The sequence below is a fragment of the Cheilinus undulatus genome, linkage group 17, assembly GCF_018320785.1.
Source record: "Cheilinus undulatus linkage group 17, ASM1832078v1, whole genome shotgun sequence".
NCBI classification, from domain to species: Eukaryota; Metazoa; Chordata; class Actinopteri; order Labriformes; family Labridae; genus Cheilinus; species Cheilinus undulatus.
The window spans coordinates 5,939,754-5,962,010 of NC_054881.1; the positions used below are offsets into that span (position 1 = coordinate 5,939,754).

The following is a 22,257-nucleotide window of genomic DNA, read 5'->3' on the forward strand; positions in this document are numbered from 1 at the left end:
AAGTAACTAAAGTTGGCAAAAAGCAATTAAGTATGGGAAGCAAATTGTAATGCATAATTCTGAGGTCAAAGTTTCCCTTTTTAATGGTTTTCAGGAAATCATGTTTCAAATTTAGACATAAAAGAGCCTCAAATCCTCACAACAGAGCCACATGTGGCTCTGGAGCCAGGCGTTGAGTATCACTGACTTATAATAGTTGTTGTAATGAACCTTTAGTCCACTAGGTGTCTCTCTTGTCCCGTCTATGCCCCCACATGCTGCCATCATGGGTCCCTCTGTCACACTAACCCCCTCTGAGGCTCACTGTGCTGTTATTTTAATATGGAGCTACAGTAATGATCGTAACGGTGTCATTTCCTCTGTCTGATGGGAAAACATGCTGAATGAGCGTGTGTGACCGCTCTCATCACCACAGCATGAATACACAGCACAAACAAACAAACAAAATAATCACACTGTGGCCCAGAGGGTCCACTGAAAGAACAATCTGACTCACACGACATGACCCGGGATAAAAAAGGACTTCCCGTTCCCAGAGACCAGAAACCACAAAGTCTTTATGGGATTTACATTGTGTCCGTGTTTACTCTGACTCACTCAGACAGTACTGTATATTCTATATGGTAATTCTTTTTATAACTATGAGTCACTGGAGCTCAGAATAAGAATAAATGTACTTTTCTTTGGGCTATGAACGATCTCATAGATGGATTTTATTCTAGAGTTAATCCACAGTGGGAAACAATCGGATAACAGTGACCTTATATCAGCTTCTGTGGCACATTTTTGCTTTGAAATAAAACCATACCAGACATGCCGGGGATTTTTAACTGGATTAGAAATGGAAAGATGAAGGCTAATCCTTGAGTCACACTTTAAAAGTCAGGCTGGGTTTGCTAAGAACAATAGGGAGAAACCTTTGGCTCATAGTACTGGGACTGACACATGGGCGTCATGGGAGCCATGTTCGTTTCTGTGGGGCGCGAGCACAAATCATTGTGTCAGGGGGGAATTTCATGAGAGAATCTTTCATATCAGTAGACTTTTGTTGAAAGTTTCCTGGTGATTAGTCATTCACAGCCAAACATTAAAAAAGTATGAAGTAGCTTCAGTTCTGATTGAGGCCTACAGCAGGATAGGATACCCCCTATGGAGTCTGGACACTGGTGGTGGTGCTGATGAGGACTGCAGGATCAGATGAGGAGTAAGCTCCTGAAGCTTGACCAGGACACCGATGAGATGGCTTTGAAGAAGAGATAAAGGTATGCAGGATAATATGAGCAGCAGACCTGGATTTAGATCTGGACAAGATGCTGATAAACTGAATGGATGTGGCTGGGGTGGAGGAGGGTTGCAGCATTCATGCTGACGGACTGACTGTGGAAGAGAGGATGGTAGATTTAAAAATTAAGAGGTGCATGATGATCAGGACAAGATGCTGATGAACTAAATGGAGGTGGCTGGGGTGGAGGAGGAGGTTAAGCTTTGCCAGCAGCAGTGGCATGGTGCATCAGCCTTAATGCAAGCAGGGATTAGTGAGAAGGATGTATTATCTTAATACACCTGTGTTGATAGAAAGAGCTGTGATTGGCGGTGGGAGCTGGGAGGTGATAATTAGGATCAGCTGGCCATCAGCTGATCACAGCTGGGTGCATGACTACTGTGTCCTGCCTGAACTATTCATTTAAATAGCCAGTGGCTGGAACTGGGCAAATCAAAACTGGCTCCACTTAAGTCACCTGCCTCCAGATCACCTGGTAGATAAAATAGGCTGCAGTAGCCAGGTTCAGCCAGTAGAGGGCAGCCACTCTGTATGTTTCTAACACATAATATGGGATCCAGCCATACACTGTAAAAAGAATTGGACAAACCCTGTGTGACGTTTGGGGACTCAAACGGCTCTTGAAGCCAATCCGTGGCGGTTTCCATATTGAAATCCCAGTCTCAACCGAACTTTTATTCCATCTAACGGCCCACTAAGCACAACTTCCTGTCAGCCTGCTAACTAGCATTCTGGTTGACAGAAACGGAGCCTCTGCCTGCCAAGCTATCTGTCAATCAAATGAGATGCACCAATCAGCTTTCATCCTAAATATAATCCAAACGATTGTGGTAGAAAAAAAATTCACCCCCGTACAGTGGGAGCACAAAAAGACACTAGCTAATGAGACACGTTTGGTGTTTTGAACCAGGCTGTAAACCAGTTTATTTCTAAAGTCAAAACCGCCTGTTTAACATGTGTCCAGATGGGACTTCCGGTGTTCCTGCAGCCAGCCTCAAGTGGACACTCCAGTATAGCAATTTTTTGCACTTCCAGATTGGCTTCATTTTCAGGACCAGAGGTTGCCGCTTGGATCTAACCAATGACTTTGTACTCAGATGTAATGGTTTGGACCTAAAATGACCTAGAACACTGCAAATACCCATTAGAAATGGTTTCCAGTGTCAGAAGTGTTCTGAAGGCTTACTTAAATTTAAAGCTAATCTCTGTCAGATGCAGGCTACTGATCAGGAGTAAACGTGTGACAACCCTGGTCTCCCCTACATCTTACACAATGTCCCAATTTTTTTGGAAACAGGGTTGCACGTAAACCTTTACCTTTCAATTTGAGTGCAAAAATAGAGTGAATTTTCCCTTTAAGTGCATAAATAGCTGGATTTGTTTAACTACTGGTCAAATGCAATTGAATAGTCAATAAATTTCCACCTCAAGGATTGAAATTCAGTGGGGATGTGTGGGAAGACAATCCACATCTTTCCACCCCCTCCCCTCTCTCCCTCTCTCTTCATTTCCTGCAGGCTGACGGTCCTCCCCCTCTCTCTCCCTCCCCGTAAACACACCCATCCCTCCCAGTGAGAGGAGGAGGACTGGGAGCGCAGGAGGAGGAAGCTCACAGAGGAGCAGAGCCTCGGCACAGGAGCCTCCAAACATCTCCCTGCCTCTCCGTTCGTCCTCTTTTTACCGTCTGTCCGTGTTGGTGTCGGAGTCTGCAGACAGCTCGGTGTGACTCTGAGTGTGTGAGCACAGGTCGTCCTCACCCTGACTGTGGGCATTTTTGGGAAATAAACGCGGAGTTGTTCACACTCCCCGGGCGCAGGCTTGCATCGTGGCTCTACCAGAAGTGGCATGTTCGAGGGATACTGCGGGCACTATTGAACTCCTGCTTTCACCCAAACAGGTAAAATTCACTTTAAATACAACCTGTACGCTTTTAGTTTACGCAGCTCACCTACAGCAGCTGCTGCTTCATTTTCTCTCCAACTGAAGATGGAAAAATCACCAAAACGCACCAGAAAACAGCCTTAGGGACAAAGGATTATTAATGGCACCCATTCATTTTACTAATATCATCTTATTTCTGCATTATACCCTTAAATCTGACAGGTTTTTGCTCTTTTTCACTACTAATGCTACAGATCTGCTCCGGTTCCTTTGCGCGTCTTGTTCCTGCATTCTCATGCATGCTTGAGATGTTTTACATATTTTAAAAGGCACGTCAGGTGTCACGTTTTCTTCTCAGTGATATAAATTGATTGACAGGGCTTTAATCTATCATAAAGAGGCGAAGCTAATTCATTTCAGCAGCAAGGCAATTCAAAGTGCATCACTATAGACATCAGAAGAGCCAAAACAAATGGAAATAGATGCATTTGAAGAGTGCATTTAGTAATGATTGACAAGAGAGATAAGACCTGCAGAAACAGAGGCTAAGACAGTTTTAAAATACAAGCATTAAAGTTAGAGCCCAGTTATAAAAAGTTAAAGTTCCTTTGAATGAGAATTGATTGAGAAATAAGTGTAAAAATAGTCAAATACTTTTATTTTGTTGGGACAAATCACTGAGACTGAGGTCTCCTTTTCCAGAAATGTCATGCATTAATGCAGTAAAAGAGGAATAAAACATGTATAACACAGTTAAAATAGTAAATAAACTTTATTTACACTGCTCTTTACACAGGCAAGGTGCTTTATACCAACAAAAATAAAGGTTAAAGAAACAAAAAGATGGCTCTTAAACCAACATGTTTCAATCCTGCTATGAGTCAGTACAAGAATGCATACATCAGTGGTTCCCAACTGGTAGATCCGGACCCTAAAGTGGGTCACGGAGCTGTTTCAGTGGGTCCTGAATGTATGCCTGGAAAAAATACAGTCAAAACTCAACTCAACTCAAATCCAGACTTATGCATCTTGCCATTTTGGGACAACAAAACTGGCTTTCCCATTATAATGTGTTTACTATCAAAGGTTTCTAAAATGCAACCTAAATGTGCATGCTATCATGGGAAAATGCAAGCATATCCATCCCATCTCTTCACTCAGTCATGTGTTTTGTTCTATCTAAGGTCTAATCTGCATCAGTTTTCATTTATTAAATGTGAGTGGTTGGAAATTCTGGGGGATTTTGGTTGTGGCTTGTCATTATGGAGGAAGTGGTGGGTCCCTGAGGTTAGACCAGTGGCACACACTGGCTGAACATGGTTTTCCCATAGCACTGTCAAAGTATAAACATGATTACAAGTTAGAGATGCACTGATTGTAAAAAGCAAGGACAATAGCTACAGATGACAGTGTTTATCCCGTCACTTCTTTGGTTAACACTACAATGCCGACATTTTTTCTCATGGTCTAAAACAGGCAGCACTGTAGCTTCAGCAGCTTATTCTGGCTGCGATTATAAGCCTACATCAGCTGTACACATCTGCCTTTATAACTGTAAAACCACCTTATATCACCTGTAAATGTCAGAATATATTAGCTGTTAATATCAGTCTGTATTGGCTGATACAAATATCAGCCTATATTAACTCTAATTGTGTTTTTTATAAGTTGTAAATATCAGCATTTACTGGCTGCAAATTTCACTTAATATTGGCTGTAAATATTGACATATACTGACTAAAAATATCAAACTATATTAAATGCAATTTTGGCTTTTCTAAGCTGTATAAATAGTGTCATATGCTGGCTATAAATACAGGCATATATTGACTGCAAATATCCGCCTACATTGGCTGTAATTTTTGCCTTTATCAGCTGTAAATATCAACATATTAAGACTGTAAATATTGGCAGATTCTGCCTGCATTTATCAGCCTATATCAGCTGTAAATTAGGCCTTTATCAGATGCAAATATCAGAATGTACTAGCTGTAATTTAAGCCTGTATCATCTGAAAATATCAGCCTTTACTAGATGTAGTTTATGCCTATATCAGCTCTAAATATCAGCCTATATTGGCTGTAATTTAAGCCTATATCAGCTGTAAATATCAGCCTATATCAGCTGTAATTTAAGCCTATATCAGCTGAAAATATCAGCTTATACTAGCTGTAATTTAAGCCTATATCAGCTGAAAATATCAGCCTATACTAGCTGTAATTTAAACCTATATCAGCTTTAAATATCAGCCTTTACTGGCTGTAATTTCAGCCTGTATCAGCTGTAAATATCAGTCTAGTTCAACTGTAATTTAAGCCTATATCAGCCTATATCGACTGTGGTTTAAGTCTATATCAGCTGTAAATATCAGGATTGTATCATCAGCATAAAGATGTTCTTTGGAATTTTCTATTGTTTCTACAACATCATTAATGTACAATAAAAATTGAAGTGGCACCAGGATTGATCCCTGAGGTCCTCCAGTGTTGATTACCTTAAATTGTGACTGTACATTATAAGCAGAGTCTTGATAATCAAATACTTGTGGATGCAGTTTGTAGCTATCATACTTACACTGCCTACCAGATATAATGGAGTCTCAAACAGTATCACAAGGCTTTGATTTGTCATGAATTTAATAGTACAAGGGGCAGGGATTCCATCTAAACACACTAAACCTCATTCAGATGTGCGTTGAAAGCCATAAATAAGAGATTTAGATGGACGTAGACACCCAGATCAATAGCTGACATATTCTTTCGTCTCTTGCATCTTGTTTGATTCTTTTCTCTTATAAGCAGCAGATGTATAAAAAAGCTTCGGTGATGTTTACTTTTGAAGTCACTCGCTCCCATCCCTCTTCCTGCATGAGTCTCTGGTTGACTGTGAACACCTGGCAATGATTTAAAACAGACTGAGAGCCAGCCCAGGCTGCAGATAGGGAGCAGAGTCTGCTGTGTGTGTGTGTGTGTGTGTGTGTGTACATGCCTTTCTTCTGTGTGTGTTTTCTGAGTGTGGCATGTCTGCGCTTTCCGGGTCTGGTGCTGTTTTCTGAGACGGGACGAGGACGACGACTCCAAAAAACATTGAACCAGGACACTCATGCTAACTGTTAGTGTGTAAGAGAAAATTTCAAATTTAGAGCACTGGTTTCAGATAGAAATGATTTAAAAAGTAGCTGCAAAACTCCATGCATTTGTCAGTATAGTGCTAAACGATCTTTGTCTAACAGGTTAATTGTGCAGAAACCTAAACTGAACATGCATCTGTAGCGGTTGTAGACTTTCTCTTGCATTGTGTCATGAGCCAGGAATAAACTTTAATTCTTGGCACCAGCGCAAAATTGGTTCTGATAACAACAGAAGCATACGAGGTCTCCACAGCCATTCCTGTTGTAATGAGCTCCAAAAATTCTATTAACAAATACTTAAGGTTGATGCTTGCTAACAAGCTACACCACAGAGATCAATACTAAAGCTACGAGTTCAGCAAGAAAAGCTTAACAATGTGGTGAGCCTTAATTACCCCAAAATAAATCAATATCCTCACAGAAATGTCTGATATTGATTTTAGAGATTTTTCCAAACATTTATAAATATTGCTTTAACCAAAAAAAAATCTAATTTTGAATGTTTTTGTGAGGTTATCACTAGTGAACTTGCTGCAAGGACAGCATGCAGACTGACTACAAGACTACAAGGGTTTAGCATGCAGTTCTGCAGGGGTCCAGCAGAGGGTGCTCATGCTACAGAGTACCAGGCTCAGTGGAAACTCATTAAACACATTATAAGTAGTATTAATGCAAGCAAGCATTTCTGAGAATAACAAAGCTGGTCTTCCTGGTATAACAGACTTATTTATCATATTTACTCAGGATAAAATGACCATTTCTGTTGATCTACAAACCGTTTATGTTAATATTCTAATCACCTTAAAAGGCCTGATCACACCATGCTTAGTTATGGGAAAGTGGAGTGAATAACAAAGATGCATATCCACTTCAGGCTTACATGAACCGATTTAGCAGATTTTCTGAGCTGTTGATCACATTCATGAACTTCCTCAGAACTCATTCATGTCATTGTGGTCTTATATAAACAGAATTGGCCAATCATCACACTTGAAACTGTCATATATTCTATTACTTTGGATTGAAATGAATCAAACTGTCAAAAGTTGTGTGTTATTCTTCTGTCAATCACAGTGGAGTTTAATTCATAAGAGACTTAAAAGCTTTCTGTCCATCTGCTGTTATTTTCCCTCTCAGCTGCTAAAAACAGCTCTTTTTACTTTGACACCTGATGACTCACTTTGTGCCAATTATATTCCCCATCACAAGTTATGTAAATGTTACACAACTACAAGTCAGAAAGTTGATTTTACTCACTGACAACTGAACATGTCTGCTCACAAGGCTGTCAGATCTTCGGCACTTTAGTGTATCACTTGTTTTAAATTAGTGCTGCCTCCATTGTTTTAATGATTGATGGAAGTTTTTTGCTGCTGATATTGATCATTTATGAGTGAAAAAGGCTAAATCATATTTTATGTTTTGATGTAGCAGCTGGTTTAGTTTTTGGCCGGTCTACCTAGCTTTGGAGTGTACTTGAACCTCCTACAGGGGGCAGCGTAACCTGGTAAAAGGGGCACAAAGTCATCCTTATTCACTCAACAACTTGCCTTTACTTCCTTTGTCCAACAAAGCACCACAAAAACCTCTAACTGCAGCAATTATGTCACATTTCTAAGAAATTTATCCTTCAAGAGACTTGTTCAAGTTCATCACCTTAACCACAGGTGAACAGTGTTGTGTTTAGTGCCTAGAGGAATTTATTCTGATCTAATGATCATTAGTGTTATTGTGATAATAGTCAGACAGTTATAGGCAGCTATCAGTGAAGCATCTCTTAGAACTATTGAAAAAGAATAATTGATATAGCATAATTGAATGTATATCATCAGTTTGGTGTCAGCATTTATTAGCTTACATAGTAAAGTATCAGTAAGTATGAAAATTTCACCAGATATTTAAACCTTTATCAATATGAATATCACCCTATATTAGCTGTATTTATCGGGGTGAATTGGCTGTAAATATCAGCCTGTGTTCACTGTGAATTTCAGCTTGGTCAGCTGTTAGGTATCTGCCTGTATTGGCTAAAAGTATTGACCTATATCAGCTGTAAATATCAGCCTATACAAGCTGAAATATGAACCTTTATCACATTGAAATATGAGCCTGTGTCTGTTGAAATATTGACCTGTGTCAAATTTAAATATAAGCCTTTATCATGTGAAAATATTGGCTTACATCTGGCTGTAGATATCACCCTACATTGTCCCATATTGACTGTATTTATCGGCTGTAATGGCTGTAACTTTCAGCCTGTGTCAGCTGTAAGTACAGGCCTATACTGACTTTAAATATTTGCCTATATCAGGCCTGTGTCTGCTTTAAATGTTGAACTATTTCATCCCAAAAAATTGGCCTATATTTGCTTTAAATGTCAGCCAATATCAGCCATAAATATCCACCTTTATCAGCTTTAAGTATTGACATATATTAGCTGTAAATACCAGCTTCTGTCGGCTTTAAATATTGGCCCAAATCTGCCAAAATTATTGACTTGTATTGCCTTTTAATATTTGACTATATCAGCTGTAAATATTGGCCTGTATTGGCTTTAAATATTTGACTATATCAGCTGTAAATATTGGCCTGTATTGGCCTCAAGTATTGGACTATATCAGCTGTAAATATTGGCCTGTATTGGCCTCAAGTATTGGACTATATCAGCTGTAAATATTGGCCTGTATTGGCTTTAAATATTTGACTATATCAGCTGTAAATATTGGCCTGTATTGGCTTTAAATATTGGACTATATCAGCTGTAAATATTGGCCTGTATTGGCTTTAAATATTTGACTATATCAGCTGTAAATATTGGCCTGTATTGGCTTTAAAAATTGGACTATATCAGCTGTAAATATTGGCCTGTATTGGCTTTAAAAATTGGACTATATCAGCTTTAAAATAGTTGTATGTATGAATAACTAAGTAGAGTTTTAGGCAGGATCAACAGATCTACTTCAACTGAATTCTTGTTCTTCATTCATCATTTCTCAAATTTCTGGTTTGTTTGAGGGACTAAAGTTTAAGGTCCGAACTACATTTATAAATCAGTATCAATGTCAGAGTCAGTTAAAATGATTTGTAAATATTTGCATTTTGAATACTAGATAAATTCCAACATCATGCGACCCCATCTATTGAATATGAATATTTAATGCAAAGGATAACTGGGGCATCTCTAATCACTGTTAAAACATACTGTAGTTTTTAAAGTCTTTGTTCCATAAGACAGGGCAAAGGGAAGACAAAAAGCCATTAAAAGTTGCAATAAAAACCTGCACTTTCTGAATTGCACCAAGCATTTGCACCATTTTTTTAACCAAATTGTTGACAGTCCATGCATTATGATGCAGTTTTTGGTCATTAAAATTACAAACTTCTTAACAATGGGTGCCCAGGAATTCTATCTTAGTTGCTGTGGTTTAAAATCAGCATTGTTTGATTTCAACCAGAATAGTATTAAAGTTTTAAAGTCGTTTGACCACGACAGTAGTGAGCGATAACCTTTTAATTTGCTGAACGTTTATTTTGATAATTCATAGATAGTTTTTCTACATTTTTAACTTTTGCATTACCTTGGCCTCTAAGTACTACAGACATAAGAACAACAGAATAACAAATATCTACATGTAAACAGTGCCAATGAAAACCCACAAATCACATGTTGCATGCACCCATATTGATATGATTTGCACAGAAACAGTAACAACAGTAATAAATCACATTAAGGAAAAGAAAATCTCTGTTTTTCATTTTGAAATTTCCCTTTGAAGCACTTCATAATGTCTGTTCTTGATTTAATGAGGTCTAACTGTCTTCACTTACATGCTGGATCATCAGATAAGGTTAAAAAAAGCCATCACAATGTCCGATTGTGCCGTCTTTACATTGTTAAAGTCCTCTTAAGACAACCTCAACAGAGTGACGTCCAGTAAGAATCAACGTCTCATGTCAAAATATCCCCACATCCATTTATATCACATGTTAACAAATCGATTATTTCGGCTCGGAGCAGTTGTCTTTTTAACTGCAGCGAGTTGCTGAAACATGAGACGCTAAAGTCATCCAGACAGTTGTCAAGAATTTCACGGTGACTTGTTTCCCTCAGGATGCAGTGAGCGATCACACTGAAGTAATAATGTGATTTGAGCGCTTATTCTGGATTTAGTAATCTGATTTCCCTAATAATCTGGCTCCATGTGTGCAGAGATGTGTGTGTTAAATACGAGCAGAGCTGTGAAAGTGGAAGCGCTGGAAAACATTTACAAGAACAAATGTCCTCCGCTGCACAGATGTTGGCTCATTATTAACAAAGGACAAACTCTCATTTAAATTACAAATATATGAAGACGGGGTTTTCAGGACCTGCAGGCCTGGTTGGTAATCCAGGCTTTATCCTTTAGTATGCAAATAGTGGAGCAGAAGTATCTGGTGTACTGCTCCTCTCTTTGTGCAGCTTTCCAGCACTCACGGAGCTCTTCATCTGAGGGAAAGTTGCTTTGATTAAATGCAACCCCGAAGAAAACTTTAACTGCTTCAGTACTTTGCAAAACCATGATTTTGGAATAATATAGTCTCTTTTTAAAGACCAACAGTGTCAGAAAGTTTCAAAGCTTTCATTTCTTCAGATCTTCAGTGATATTTTTAACCCAAAGCTGAAATGTGCAAGAAAGAGAGAGAGAGCAGGTGCTGACAATTGAAATTTACAGGTAGACAAAAGCAGCGAGTCTGTCTGAGGTTTTATAGAGATTCAAAAGTCTCATTTAAGTCTCCTTGAAACAGACGGAGCAGAGGTAGCAGTGCCTTAATTGCACAGATGCATTAGTAAGTCAGTGTGCAGGTGTTTCCATGCAAATTTTGGTGATTAAAATCAAGAATAACTTCATTCTGAGTGTCTAGGATTATTCTGTTTGTTGGCACGGTGTCAACAAACCCAAAGTATCACATTCAAATTTGAAATTCTGGTATAGTGACAGCCCTACTCCGTAATTGCATGCAACAGCTTATAATTAGCAGTGGTGTAGTGGTCCCTGCAGAATGGGGCTCTGCTGACAAACTCTGTCAAGTACATCAAAAAGCACACCAATCATTTAAACATGTTGCACAACAAATTAAACACAACAAAACTGGGCTACAAGCTCATGTAAACCATTTTTCCAACACTAAACATAACTCGAACCCCGAGCAATTTAGTGACCACTTATGACAAACATCATAGCTACGCCTAGCCACACAATTTTACCAGTAGCAGCATGTTATTTAATGCAACTTCATGCTGTTCAAACAAATAAGGTGTCACATGAAAGCTGAGACTCCAGCAGTACCATTGATACATGCTTTCCTTTTCATTGTAATAAATCTGCTCTGCTTGGAGTCAAACTTCACTTCCTTGGTATGCTTGCCTTTGAAATGTTGATCAGTTTGGCTGATTTGGGGAAAAAAGAATGAAAAGAGCCAATAAAGTGTTGGGATAGACATCTGGTGAAATTTAAGTGAAAAACACAGTATAGTTTAGTATCTGACACATTCCAAATGGTGCAGATGGTCACAAAATGAGCCAATTTTGGAAATTCAGCCTGAAAACTCAGCACTTAAACCTCTCTTACTTGCTCTGGGGTTCTTTATTAGCATAACAGTTGGCACCAATAATGATAAGAAGTATTCTACAGTTTACAAGTGATCTGGGGCTGCATACCCATAATTCCCAAGAAATATTTCTTTTTTATAAAATTGTATTTTTTGGGGAGCATACAGTTTCACCTCTTCCAACCCAGCCTCCTATTTTATAGCATAAAGCTTCACCTCCTCCACCCCAGCCTCCTCCTTTATAGCAATCAGCTCCACCTCCTCCACCCCAGCCTCCTCCTTTAAAGCATAAATCCTCACCTCCTCCACCCCAGCCTCTTCTTTTAAAGCATAAATCCTCACCTTCTTCACCCCAGCCTCCTCCTTTATAGCAATCAGCTTCACCTTTTTCACCCCAGCCTCCTCATTTAAAGCATAAGTCTTCACCTCCACCCAGCCTCATCCTTTTATGCATAAAGCTTAACATCCTCCACCCCAGGCTCCTTGTTTATAGCAAACAGCTTCACCTCCTCCACCCAGCCTCCTCATTTATAGCATACAGCTTCACCTCCTCCACCCAGCCTCCTCATTTATAGTATACAGCTTCACCTCCTCCACCCCAGCCTCCTCCTTTTTAGCATACAGCTTCACCTCTTCCGCCCCTCCTCCTTTAGCGTAACACTTGTTCCACTCTCATATTCAGGATTATTCTACTGCGGATTAATTGCTTTTGAGTTTATTGCATTGTATTGAGTGTGCAATGTCATAAATGTATCTGTCTATGTGGAGGTTTCTTGCGACATGCTCCTTGGAAAGTCAAAGCATGCTGCCTAGCTAACCCAGGGAGAATCTTTTGAGCAGAGCCTTCTCCACCAAGTAAAACTGTACATCAATTTTCCAATAAAATAGATGCACGTATGATGAGACTGGCTCTGACTGATCTTTATATTGCAAATATTTTTCCTTTTCAAAATAAGAATGAAATAAAAATGATCATTCCCTTAAATGCATATGCTGATTATTTATCTATGCAAAACTGCTCCAAAGTTATAAGGACCACCCGTCAAATAAAGCCTCTTGCTGGCTCCAATTATAAAACATAAGCTGCAGTATCAGCTGCAGTAAGTGTGTGTGTGGGAGGTGACACATGCAGGTGAGAGATTCTTCTTTTAGCTCTGCCAGAGGCCAGAAGGTGACGGTTTGCCAGTTTGTTGTCAGAGCTGGAATGTAATAAATCCTGTTGAACCAACAGAGCATTTTGGTTTTGGATTTCATCAAGTTGTGGTAAATCATTTTCCTTCGCTTGTTGGTTTAGAAGGAGGCTTTAGAAATCATTTCTTTAATTGACTCCACATGCTTTTTGTTTTAAGGATCTTGTTTGGCTTAAATTGTACCTTAGAGCCTTACAAAAACCCCAGAATAAACAGCCAGTTCCTCAGGCTGTAAGCTCTTTGTCTTCTCTCAGGCTTGTCACATTGTATGAGTGAATAAGTCTCGATATTAAAGCAGATTTCTCTTTGATGAGTCACTGAAATGAATGACAGGACTAAAAGGCTTCTCACAGGTGCACACCTTCAAGTTTCTAGAGAATTTCAGACGAGGAAATTCCCATGAAATCTTCCTGAGTTGTTTGCTCAAACCCATGGTCGTTTGCTTTTCAGTCTATGAGCATTCCCAGCCTCTGCTGTTCACTCTGAGGGATTTTCCCTGAATATTTCCTACTGTATCTTCAAATCCACTCACACTGACTTGATCAAGCCCTTTTGTTTGGGTTAATTACACTGGTTAGGTTGGTTTGTGGTCGTAAGGATGGTAGGGATTGTATCATTTAAAGCTGCAGATGGTGTTTTCTGCATTGACAGTTGCAGCAAAATAGTTCATCTTTATGTCCCTTTTAGTTTATATATTAAAACATTTCATAAAGCAGAGTGAACTGGAATAAAATAATGCTCCTGAAACTTCTAATGAGAAACAAAGCCTTTCCTTTGAAGCCATACAAATGCTTTAGGGACTCTGCTAACCAAAAAGCCCTTTGGCCTTTCATTTGCACTGCAGGGTTCACACCTGATTGTGTATTCATGAGGCAGCATTCAGGGGATTTTGGAGCAGATGATGCAACTTAAAGAAAAAGGAAACTGTCCTCTGTTCTCAGCGTCGGCGTTGGTGTTGCAGAGGAATCATTTATGACCCCTGGGAAGGTTTGAACTCTGATTGTCTTGGAGAGAAGCTGTACTAAAAATCCTTTTCACCACCTGTGGGCTTGTATAACACTTCCTCGGCCGTGGTCAGCTTGATTTCAGTCATTTTTACAAGTTTGTTATCGGCTTTCATGGGGGTCAAATAGCACCAAAACAGTCTGTTTTTCATAATAACAAAAGGATGCAATTTATCTGTTGTAAAATTACACTTTTAAGCTGTGAAGCTTTGCAAAAAATCGACACTGACTGCTTTTTATTGGCTTCTTTGGGCATTGGCAGCAGAAGAGTTGGCTAAGATGCAGACATGTTTAAATAAGTTTATTAAAGGGTATTTGCAGCTTTAATGCCTGTATCAATAAAGGCTAAAAGGAACAAGGTTGGGTTTCTCAGCCTGTGACCCCCAAAACAAAGGTGCTACAGACATGGGACCCCCACCCTACTGCAGGTGGTTGAGGCATAGTGTAACACAGCCCCCCCAAACCCCAGCCTCCTTCTTAATAGCTTAAAGCTAGACCACCTACACCCCAGCCCCATACTTTAAAGCATAAAGCCTTGCCTCCTCCACCCCAGCCTCTTCCATTATAATACTAAACACATTCACCTCTACTAACCTCAGCCTCCTCATTCATAGCATACAGCTTCACCTCCTCCACCTCAGCCTCCTCATTCATAGCATACATCTTCACCTCCTCCACCCCAGCCTCCTCGTTTATAGCATACATCTTCACCTTCTCCACCCCAGCCTCCTCGTTTATAGCATACATCTTCACCTCCTCCACCTCAGCCTCCTCATTCATAGCATACATCTTCACCTCCTCCACCCCAGCCTCCACATTCATAGCATACATCTTCACCTCCTCCACCCCAGCCTCCTCATTCATAGCATACATCTTCACCTCCTCCACCCCAGCCTCCTTGTTTATAGCATACAGCTTCCTATGGAAATCCTATGGATTTCTTGGCATTACTTTGAATATAGCATAAATCTCACCAAATTACCATGTTTTTATTTGAGGCTGAAACGCTGGGAATTCACGTCTTAAGGACCAAAACAAAGATCCAGGCATTTGGGGATGCTGCTATCAAGTCTGTGTCAGTGGATGGTGACAGTGTGGAAGTTGTAGAACAGTTCTACTACCTTGGCAGCGTAATCCATTGATCTGCTGACTGCGAAGCTCAGCTCAACCACAGACTTTGACTTGCAGTGGGGTAATGGGTTCGCTTAGCATGGCATTCCTGGTATCTGAGCCTAAAAGTCAGAGTCTTTCAATCCTCGCAGTTTTACTATACTCTTGTGAGGCCTGGATTCTGACTGAAGGTCAGAGGTGCTGGCTGGACTCCTTTGTGACAATTTCTCTTCAACTTCAACATATTTTTGGGTATCGTTGGCAAGACCGTGTGTCTGATGCAGACATGCAAGAAGGGAAGGGTCAGCTGCTTGATTTGGGAATGACAGGTATGATTTTATGGGCACCTGGTGTGCTTTCCCAGGTCTGATCCCTCTGTGCATACTGGGTGGGCTAGTCCAGTCATCAAGGGTGGCTGCTTGCATTGTGGAGGGGTCAGCTGGGAGGATACCTGGAGAGATGGGGCATGGAGGATGGCCATCAGGAGGCCAGAGAAACACAGAACCTGTCAGAAAAGTACATCAATATTTAAACCATCTGGTGCCTGTTTTCATCGTAAACATCAGATTTTGATCTGATTAAACCAGCCTCTCAGTTAACTCTTAAGATTCAACAGTCTGCCTCTGCTCCTTGAGTACGAATAAATTTTCAGAGACCTTGACGAGAGCCTGAAATGTCAATAAATCTGCAGAAACTATCTGACAGCTGTATGACAAGGCCAGCTGGGGATTCAGTACCTCTGGAAATGGAATGCATGATGTTCTTGACATGTCTGGAAATTGGTTGGAATGAAAGCGAGCTGAGAGCGAGGACGAGACAAGGACAGCGAGGATGGGTGCTGCGACTTTCTGGATGGGGTGGGGGAGTGGAGTAAATTCTGAGCATTTCTCAGAGGCTTAAAAGACTCCTGCTGTCTCTTTCTTTCCTCTCCTCTTAAAGAGCTCTGCAGAGGGACTCTTGCATGTAAATTGTGCTATCTCTAAAAGAAGGGGATTAGCTCTGCTCGGGATTGAAACAGAAAAGCCTCCCAGTCTCTGCGTGAAAGACAAGTGTTATCTACTTGACCTTCCTAACTCCCAGAAGTATGCTGTTTTGCAACTTGTAATCACTGGATCTCTTGCTAAATGTCTTGCTATCTCTAGGGGAGGATTGCAGTGCTCTCTGAAAAATGCTCATCGTTCATTGCATTATGGTTGAGCTGCAGAATGAGATATTACAGCGCCGACTTCCCATAAGTTCATCTGAGGGTACGGTTTAATAAGGAAAATGAGGCCTCCGCTATTACAGGAGCTTTTTATCTCAAAGACAAACAGCACAGCACCTCCTCTCTGAAAAATAACATAATTAGCCTGATTAGCAATGCTGAAACAACACTTTTGCATTCAAACTAACAAGTTTTTAAAGCATTTTGCAACTTGAAAAGGATTGGCAAGGAGAAACGGGCGTCTAAAACTGTTACTTCTCTGCTTATTCATTAAAAACTTGCAGGAACAAAATCTCAAGCACATGCTCTACACAAACTACATCTCAAGGGAGATATCACTGCTTTCAATTTAAGAAAGACAAATCAGGATTGGGAGATTTATGACAAAAAAAAGGAACCAAGGGACTAGAGATCTTTATCGTATTTAGGTCAAGCTTTAAAATTCCTATAAAATAAGCCCTAATGATCTTATTTCCATCCTTATGCCGTGTCCTAACATGACATAAACTCACACGTCGTTACTGAAAGCTTTTCCCCTCCTTTTTACGGGAAAACTCATTATTTTGTTGCGAGGCTCTCAACTGCCACCGAGAGATCTGAAAACGTTCCTCGGCTCGCGGATGTAATTGCTCTGAGTCATTCTTTAAACAGAAGACCCTTCCCTCGGGTGTCTTCCTGGCACAGAGAAGGCATCCTTTTATTGAATTTCAAAACTGTTTAGAATTCTTCAGTGGATTTTGTAAGGTACCGAGGCTGTTTGATGGACTGACTTTGCTGTAGGGGAAAGAAATGTCTCCTCTAGTGATCAGAGCCGGCCCAATCCCAAAATATCAGATTTCTATCCCTTTTCTAGTGAAACTCTAACAATATTGATACCATGGCAGCAAATGAAGGAGTCATACACACCCAGTATTGGGCAATTTCTGTTTTTGCCGAAGTATGCCGGAGTATGCCTGCAGTTTCTTAGGATTCATGCCTCTTCTACACCCCGGTCAGATTCAGGAGACTTACATTGCAATCAGAAAGTATTCAGACCCCCTTCACTATTTGCAGTTTTCCTATTTTGCAGCCTGATGCTACTGTTGAAAAAATATTCTTTACTCTCATTAATCTACACTCAGTACCCTATCATGCCAAAGGTATTTAAACCCTTTGCAAAAGTCTCAGTCATTGTAGATGTTTCTACAGCTTGAGTGGAGTCCACCTGTGGTAGATAGAACTGTTTGGACATGATTTGTAAAGGCGCTATCTCTCTATAGAAGGCCCTTACAGCTTACAGTGATATCAGAGCAAAAACCAAGCCATGAGGTCAAAGGAACTGCCTGCAGAGCTCAGAGACAGATTGTTGCAAGGCACAGATCTGGGGAAGGCTACAAAAATGTCTGCTGCACTGAAGATTCCCAAGAGCACAGTGGCCTCGAGAATCTCAACTGGGAGAAGTCTGGCACAACCAGGACTCCTCCAAGAGCTGGTTGCCTTAGTAAGAGAGGTCAACCTGATGGTCTAGCTCCATTCTGGAGTCTCAGAATCTCTGTGCTTTCTGGCCAACCAGCCAGCATTCACACCCATTTAAGTGGAACTAAAGTGGCAGGATGTTGCTCAGGTGGTTTCTTAAATTTTTAATTGTTTGGTCTTGCGATTGGGTAAACCCCACACTTTGCCATCTCTTCCACAAGTTCAGCATATAGCTTGTACTACTCTCCAGCTTCACCTGGAATTCTATTGATGCTGGGATCACAACCAAACATTTTGTCTCCTCAGCAGAAAACTTTTTCTCCATCTTCCACTCATCTTTACAACTTAGAATATGATACGCCCACTAATAATGTCCCGGTTCAAAAGGAAGAACCAACTTTTTCTTGGTTCCAGCCGAGAACCAACTTCTAATTTTTGGGACCAATTTTTGAGGGGTTTGAACGCGCAGGCTGGTTCAAAATTAGACACTGGGCTAGCCTGAAAGGCCTATGACTGAGCTCTAGAGATCCTGTAGAGATGGGACAAAGTTCCAGAAGGACAACCATCACTGTACCTCTCCACTGATCTGGGCTTTATTGTAGAGAAGCTAGATGCCTCTCCTCACTGCAAAACACATGAAAAGCTGCTTGGAGTTTGCAAAAACTCCACGTAAAGGCATGTCTCTGACTTATGCAGGCAGTTTCTTTGACTTCATGATTTAGTTTATGTTTTCTATAGAAACATCTTAGCAAAGATCCAGAGAGATGGGAGAAACCTGAGCTAAATTTGAAGTGTTTTTGCAAAGGGTTCTCTCAGTGTGATAGTTCAGTCTTTTATTTTTAATCAATGTGCAAAAAACTCGAAAATTTGGAACCTTATTGTGACCACTTTTTAAGGACAAGCAACAAGAATCTCAGAGCAGAGAATATGCATCTGCCATCTTCAACCCACACTGTGACTCACACCAACCATAAACACTAGAACCCTTTATGATGGGCTTTAAATATAAAATCCACTAATGGGAGATTTTTCTTGTCCTCTCTTTCAGGATTCAATGAAAATGTCCGTGTGCGTCCATGAGAACCGGAAATCCCGAGCCAGCACTGGCTCAATGAACATCTACCTGTTCCACAAATCTTCGTATGCGGACAGCGTCCTCATGCACCTGAACTCGCTGCGGCAGCAGCGGCTCTTCACAGATGTCCTGCTTCACGCTGGGAGTCGCTCCTTCCCCTGCCACCGTGCCGTTCTGGCCGCCTGCAGCCGATACTTTGAGGCCATGTTCAGCGGCGGGCTGAGGGAGAGCCAGGCCAGTGAGGTCGACTTCAGAGATTCCATCCATCCAGAGGTTTTAGAGCTCCTGCTGGATTACGCCTACTCGTCACGTGTGGTCATCAACGAAGAGAATGCAGAGTCGCTACTGGAGGCTGGGGACATGCTGGAGTTCCAGGACATCCGAGATGCCTGTGCTGAATTCCTGGAGAGGAACCTTCACCCGTCAAACTGCCTAGGCATGCTGTTGCTGTCAGACGCCCACCAGTGCACCAAGCTGTCAGAGCTCTCCTGGGGCATGTGTCTCAGCAACTTTCCTGCTATCTGCAAGACAGAAGACTTCCTCCAACTGCCCAAAGACATGGTGGTGCAGCTTTTGTCACATGAAGAGCTTGAGACAGAAGATGAGAGACTTGTTTACGAAGCTGCCCTAAACTGGATCAACTACGACTTGGAAAAAAGGCACTGCCACCTCCCAGAACTCCTGAGAACAGTCCGTCTGGCTCTCCTGCCGGCCATCTTTCTCATGGAGAACGTATCAACAGAAGAGCTAATCAATGCCCAAGCAAAGAGCAAGGAGCTGGTGGATGAAGCAATCCGATGTAAGCTGAAGATCCTACAGAATGATGGCGTTGTCAACAGTCCATGTGCCAGGCCTAGAAAAACTAGCCATGCCCTCTTTCTCCTGGGTGGGCAGACCTTCATGTGTGACAAGCTGTACCTGGTGGACCAGAAAGCCAAAGAGATCATCCCTAAAGCGGACATTCCCAGCCCTAGAAAAGAGTTCAGCGCCTGCGCCATTGGCTGTAAGGTCTACATCACTGGTGGTAGAGGCTCAGAGAACGGTGTATCCAAAGATGTCTGGGTCTACGACACAGTTCACGAGGAATGGTCCAAAGCAGCGCCTATGCTCATTGCAAGGTTTGGCCATGGTTCTGCAGAGCTCAAACACTGCCTGTACGTGGTAGGAGGTCATACCGCTGCAACTGGATGCCTCCCAGCTTCTCCGTCAGTCTCACTCAAACAAGTTGAGCAGTTCGACCCAGTGGCAAACAAGTGGACCATGGTTGCTCCTTTGAGAGAGGGCGTGAGCAATGCAGCAGTGGTCAGCGTCAAACTCAAGCTCTTCGCCTTTGGAGGAACCAGCGTCACTCATGACAAGCTCCCAAAGGTGCAGTGCTACGATCCCCAGGAGAACCGATGGACTGTTCCTGCGTCCTGCCCGCAACCTTGGCGCTACACCGCCGCAGCCGTGCTAGGAAACCAGATCTTCGTCATGGGCGGGGATACCGAATTCTCAGCATGCTCGGCCTACAAGTTCAGCAGCGAGACCTACCAGTGGACTAAAGTGGGCGATGTAACGGCCAAGCGTATGAGCTGCCAAGCTGTTGCGTCGGGGAATAAACTGTATGTGGTGGGCGGGTACTTTGGCACTCAGCGGTGTAAAACTCTGGACTGCTATGACCCAACGCTGGATGCTTGGAACAGCATCACTACTGTGCCGTACTCGCTCATTCCCACCGCTTTCGTCAGCACCTGGAAACATCTGCCTGCTTGAGCCCCCAAAAACCCCTACACCCTTTTCATGAGGTGAGTTTGAACTTTATTTCCCTTCTCTAAGAATATGAGCTCTCCAGCACTGATACTGCTTTTTAAAAACAGCCCATATGCCACTGATTTAGCCTGACTGATCATGTTGTAGGAGGGAAATGGTGAAATGATGGTGTCCTCCTTGAAGGGTTAGACATCTGCACCATCTCCTTTTCCTTCAACCATCTGTAAAACATTGATATTCAAGCACATTTATATGCATTTTTCATGTATTTTGTTGATACTCCAGTCTGTGCAGACTTTTAAAAGTAAGAAAAATACCTCACAGGGATAAAATCTTTTGGCAGAGATGATTTGGATCTGGCATGCTGTAGCAGGACATTTTACATTTAATTGGGTTTTGTTAGAAGTGCTATCTCTAAATAATTTACACATATAGTAGAGAGGGGCCTAAATTTTATTTGGAAAATATCAAAATAGAATAGTTTCTAGAAATACCAGAGCTGCAGGCAGCACTGAAGGGCCCTCACAGCCTGGTGCAAGTCAAGTTTTGTCACAACAGAAACAGAAAACATGTAGATCATCCTAGGACTGTTATTCATCATGTAAAATGAGAAAAAAAAAACAGGACATTAAATGTTAGAGATGCTTTAGCAATAACATGCAATACACGCAGATGAGACACTGAGATTTGATGCAAATCAGAAATTTCATGTAAGAGTTACAGCGACTTCCTGTAAAATGGCGCCAATAAGAAATGGCCTGATTGGGTCTCTTCCTGTTGCCAGTAGGTGTGCTACATCAAAACAGCGAAATTACCTTTTGAATATGTAGAAGGACAGACCTTCGTTATACATGTGAAATTTGAAGCAAATCAGATGTTTCATTTGAGGGTCATGTCAACTTCCTGTGAAACTGGCGAGACATTGCGATGCTTACCATTGGTAGTAAGGCATCCTTTAATAAGACATGTATTTTTTTGAAGAGGAATATAGAGGCCTTTCTTTCAAAATCTGAGCTTGTTCTGTTCAATTCAGTAATTGGACTGAAGAAATGGCTTAAATGTATCACTTCCTGTCGCCAGTAGAGGGCACTACTATGAGATATTTGCATGTGGGTGTGCTCAGTGTGATACTGTTGTATTGCAAGAAAGAGCAGAAGATCTTAGAATATTGTTCACTTAAAATATAATAGGTTAAAGTCATTTGGCACTGTCAAAAATGCCTTATTTTGAAATTAAGATGAAGCTGGTGAACTTCCTGTTTGGATTAGGGCATTGGTCCTGAGGCTTTTGTGTAGGTCTTATGATGACTCAAATGCACACCAAAAATCATAAGCCTAGGCTGAATGGTGTGCAGGGGCTGGATATTTAAAGAGAAAATTAAAAAATTCAGAAGCGGGAATGTGCAGTTGCCAGAAGGGGTCGCTGTGATGAAGTAATGATACGGATGCATGAATAGATTCAGGATCAAGTTTTGATTATCTCTGTGAAGTTTGGTGATGATTGACATAAGCATTAAAAATTTATAAGTTATTATTGATGTATATTAACTGCAAAAAAACTACAAAAAATAGTTTAAATTTGGGTT

The 22,257-nt window shown here is 41.2% G+C and overlaps 1 protein-coding gene across 1 annotated transcript in view; it reads left to right on the top strand.

Annotated features, from left to right (window-relative positions):
- Nucleotides 1-2,878: 2,878 nt before the first annotated feature.
- The window catches only part of enc1 (ectodermal-neural cortex 1), a 30,724-nt gene continuing 11,345 nt past the window's right edge, over nt 2,879-22,257 (top strand). Inside the window, exons 1-2 of the mRNA XM_041810247.1 lie at nt 2,879-3,179; nt 18,894-20,707. Coding sequence (XP_041666181.1) covers nt 18,900-20,675 — 1,776 coding nt within the window. The 5' untranslated portion in view covers nt 2,879-3,179; nt 18,894-18,899 and the 3' untranslated portion in view covers nt 20,676-20,707. The remainder of the gene's footprint in view (nt 3,180-18,893; nt 20,708-22,257) is intronic.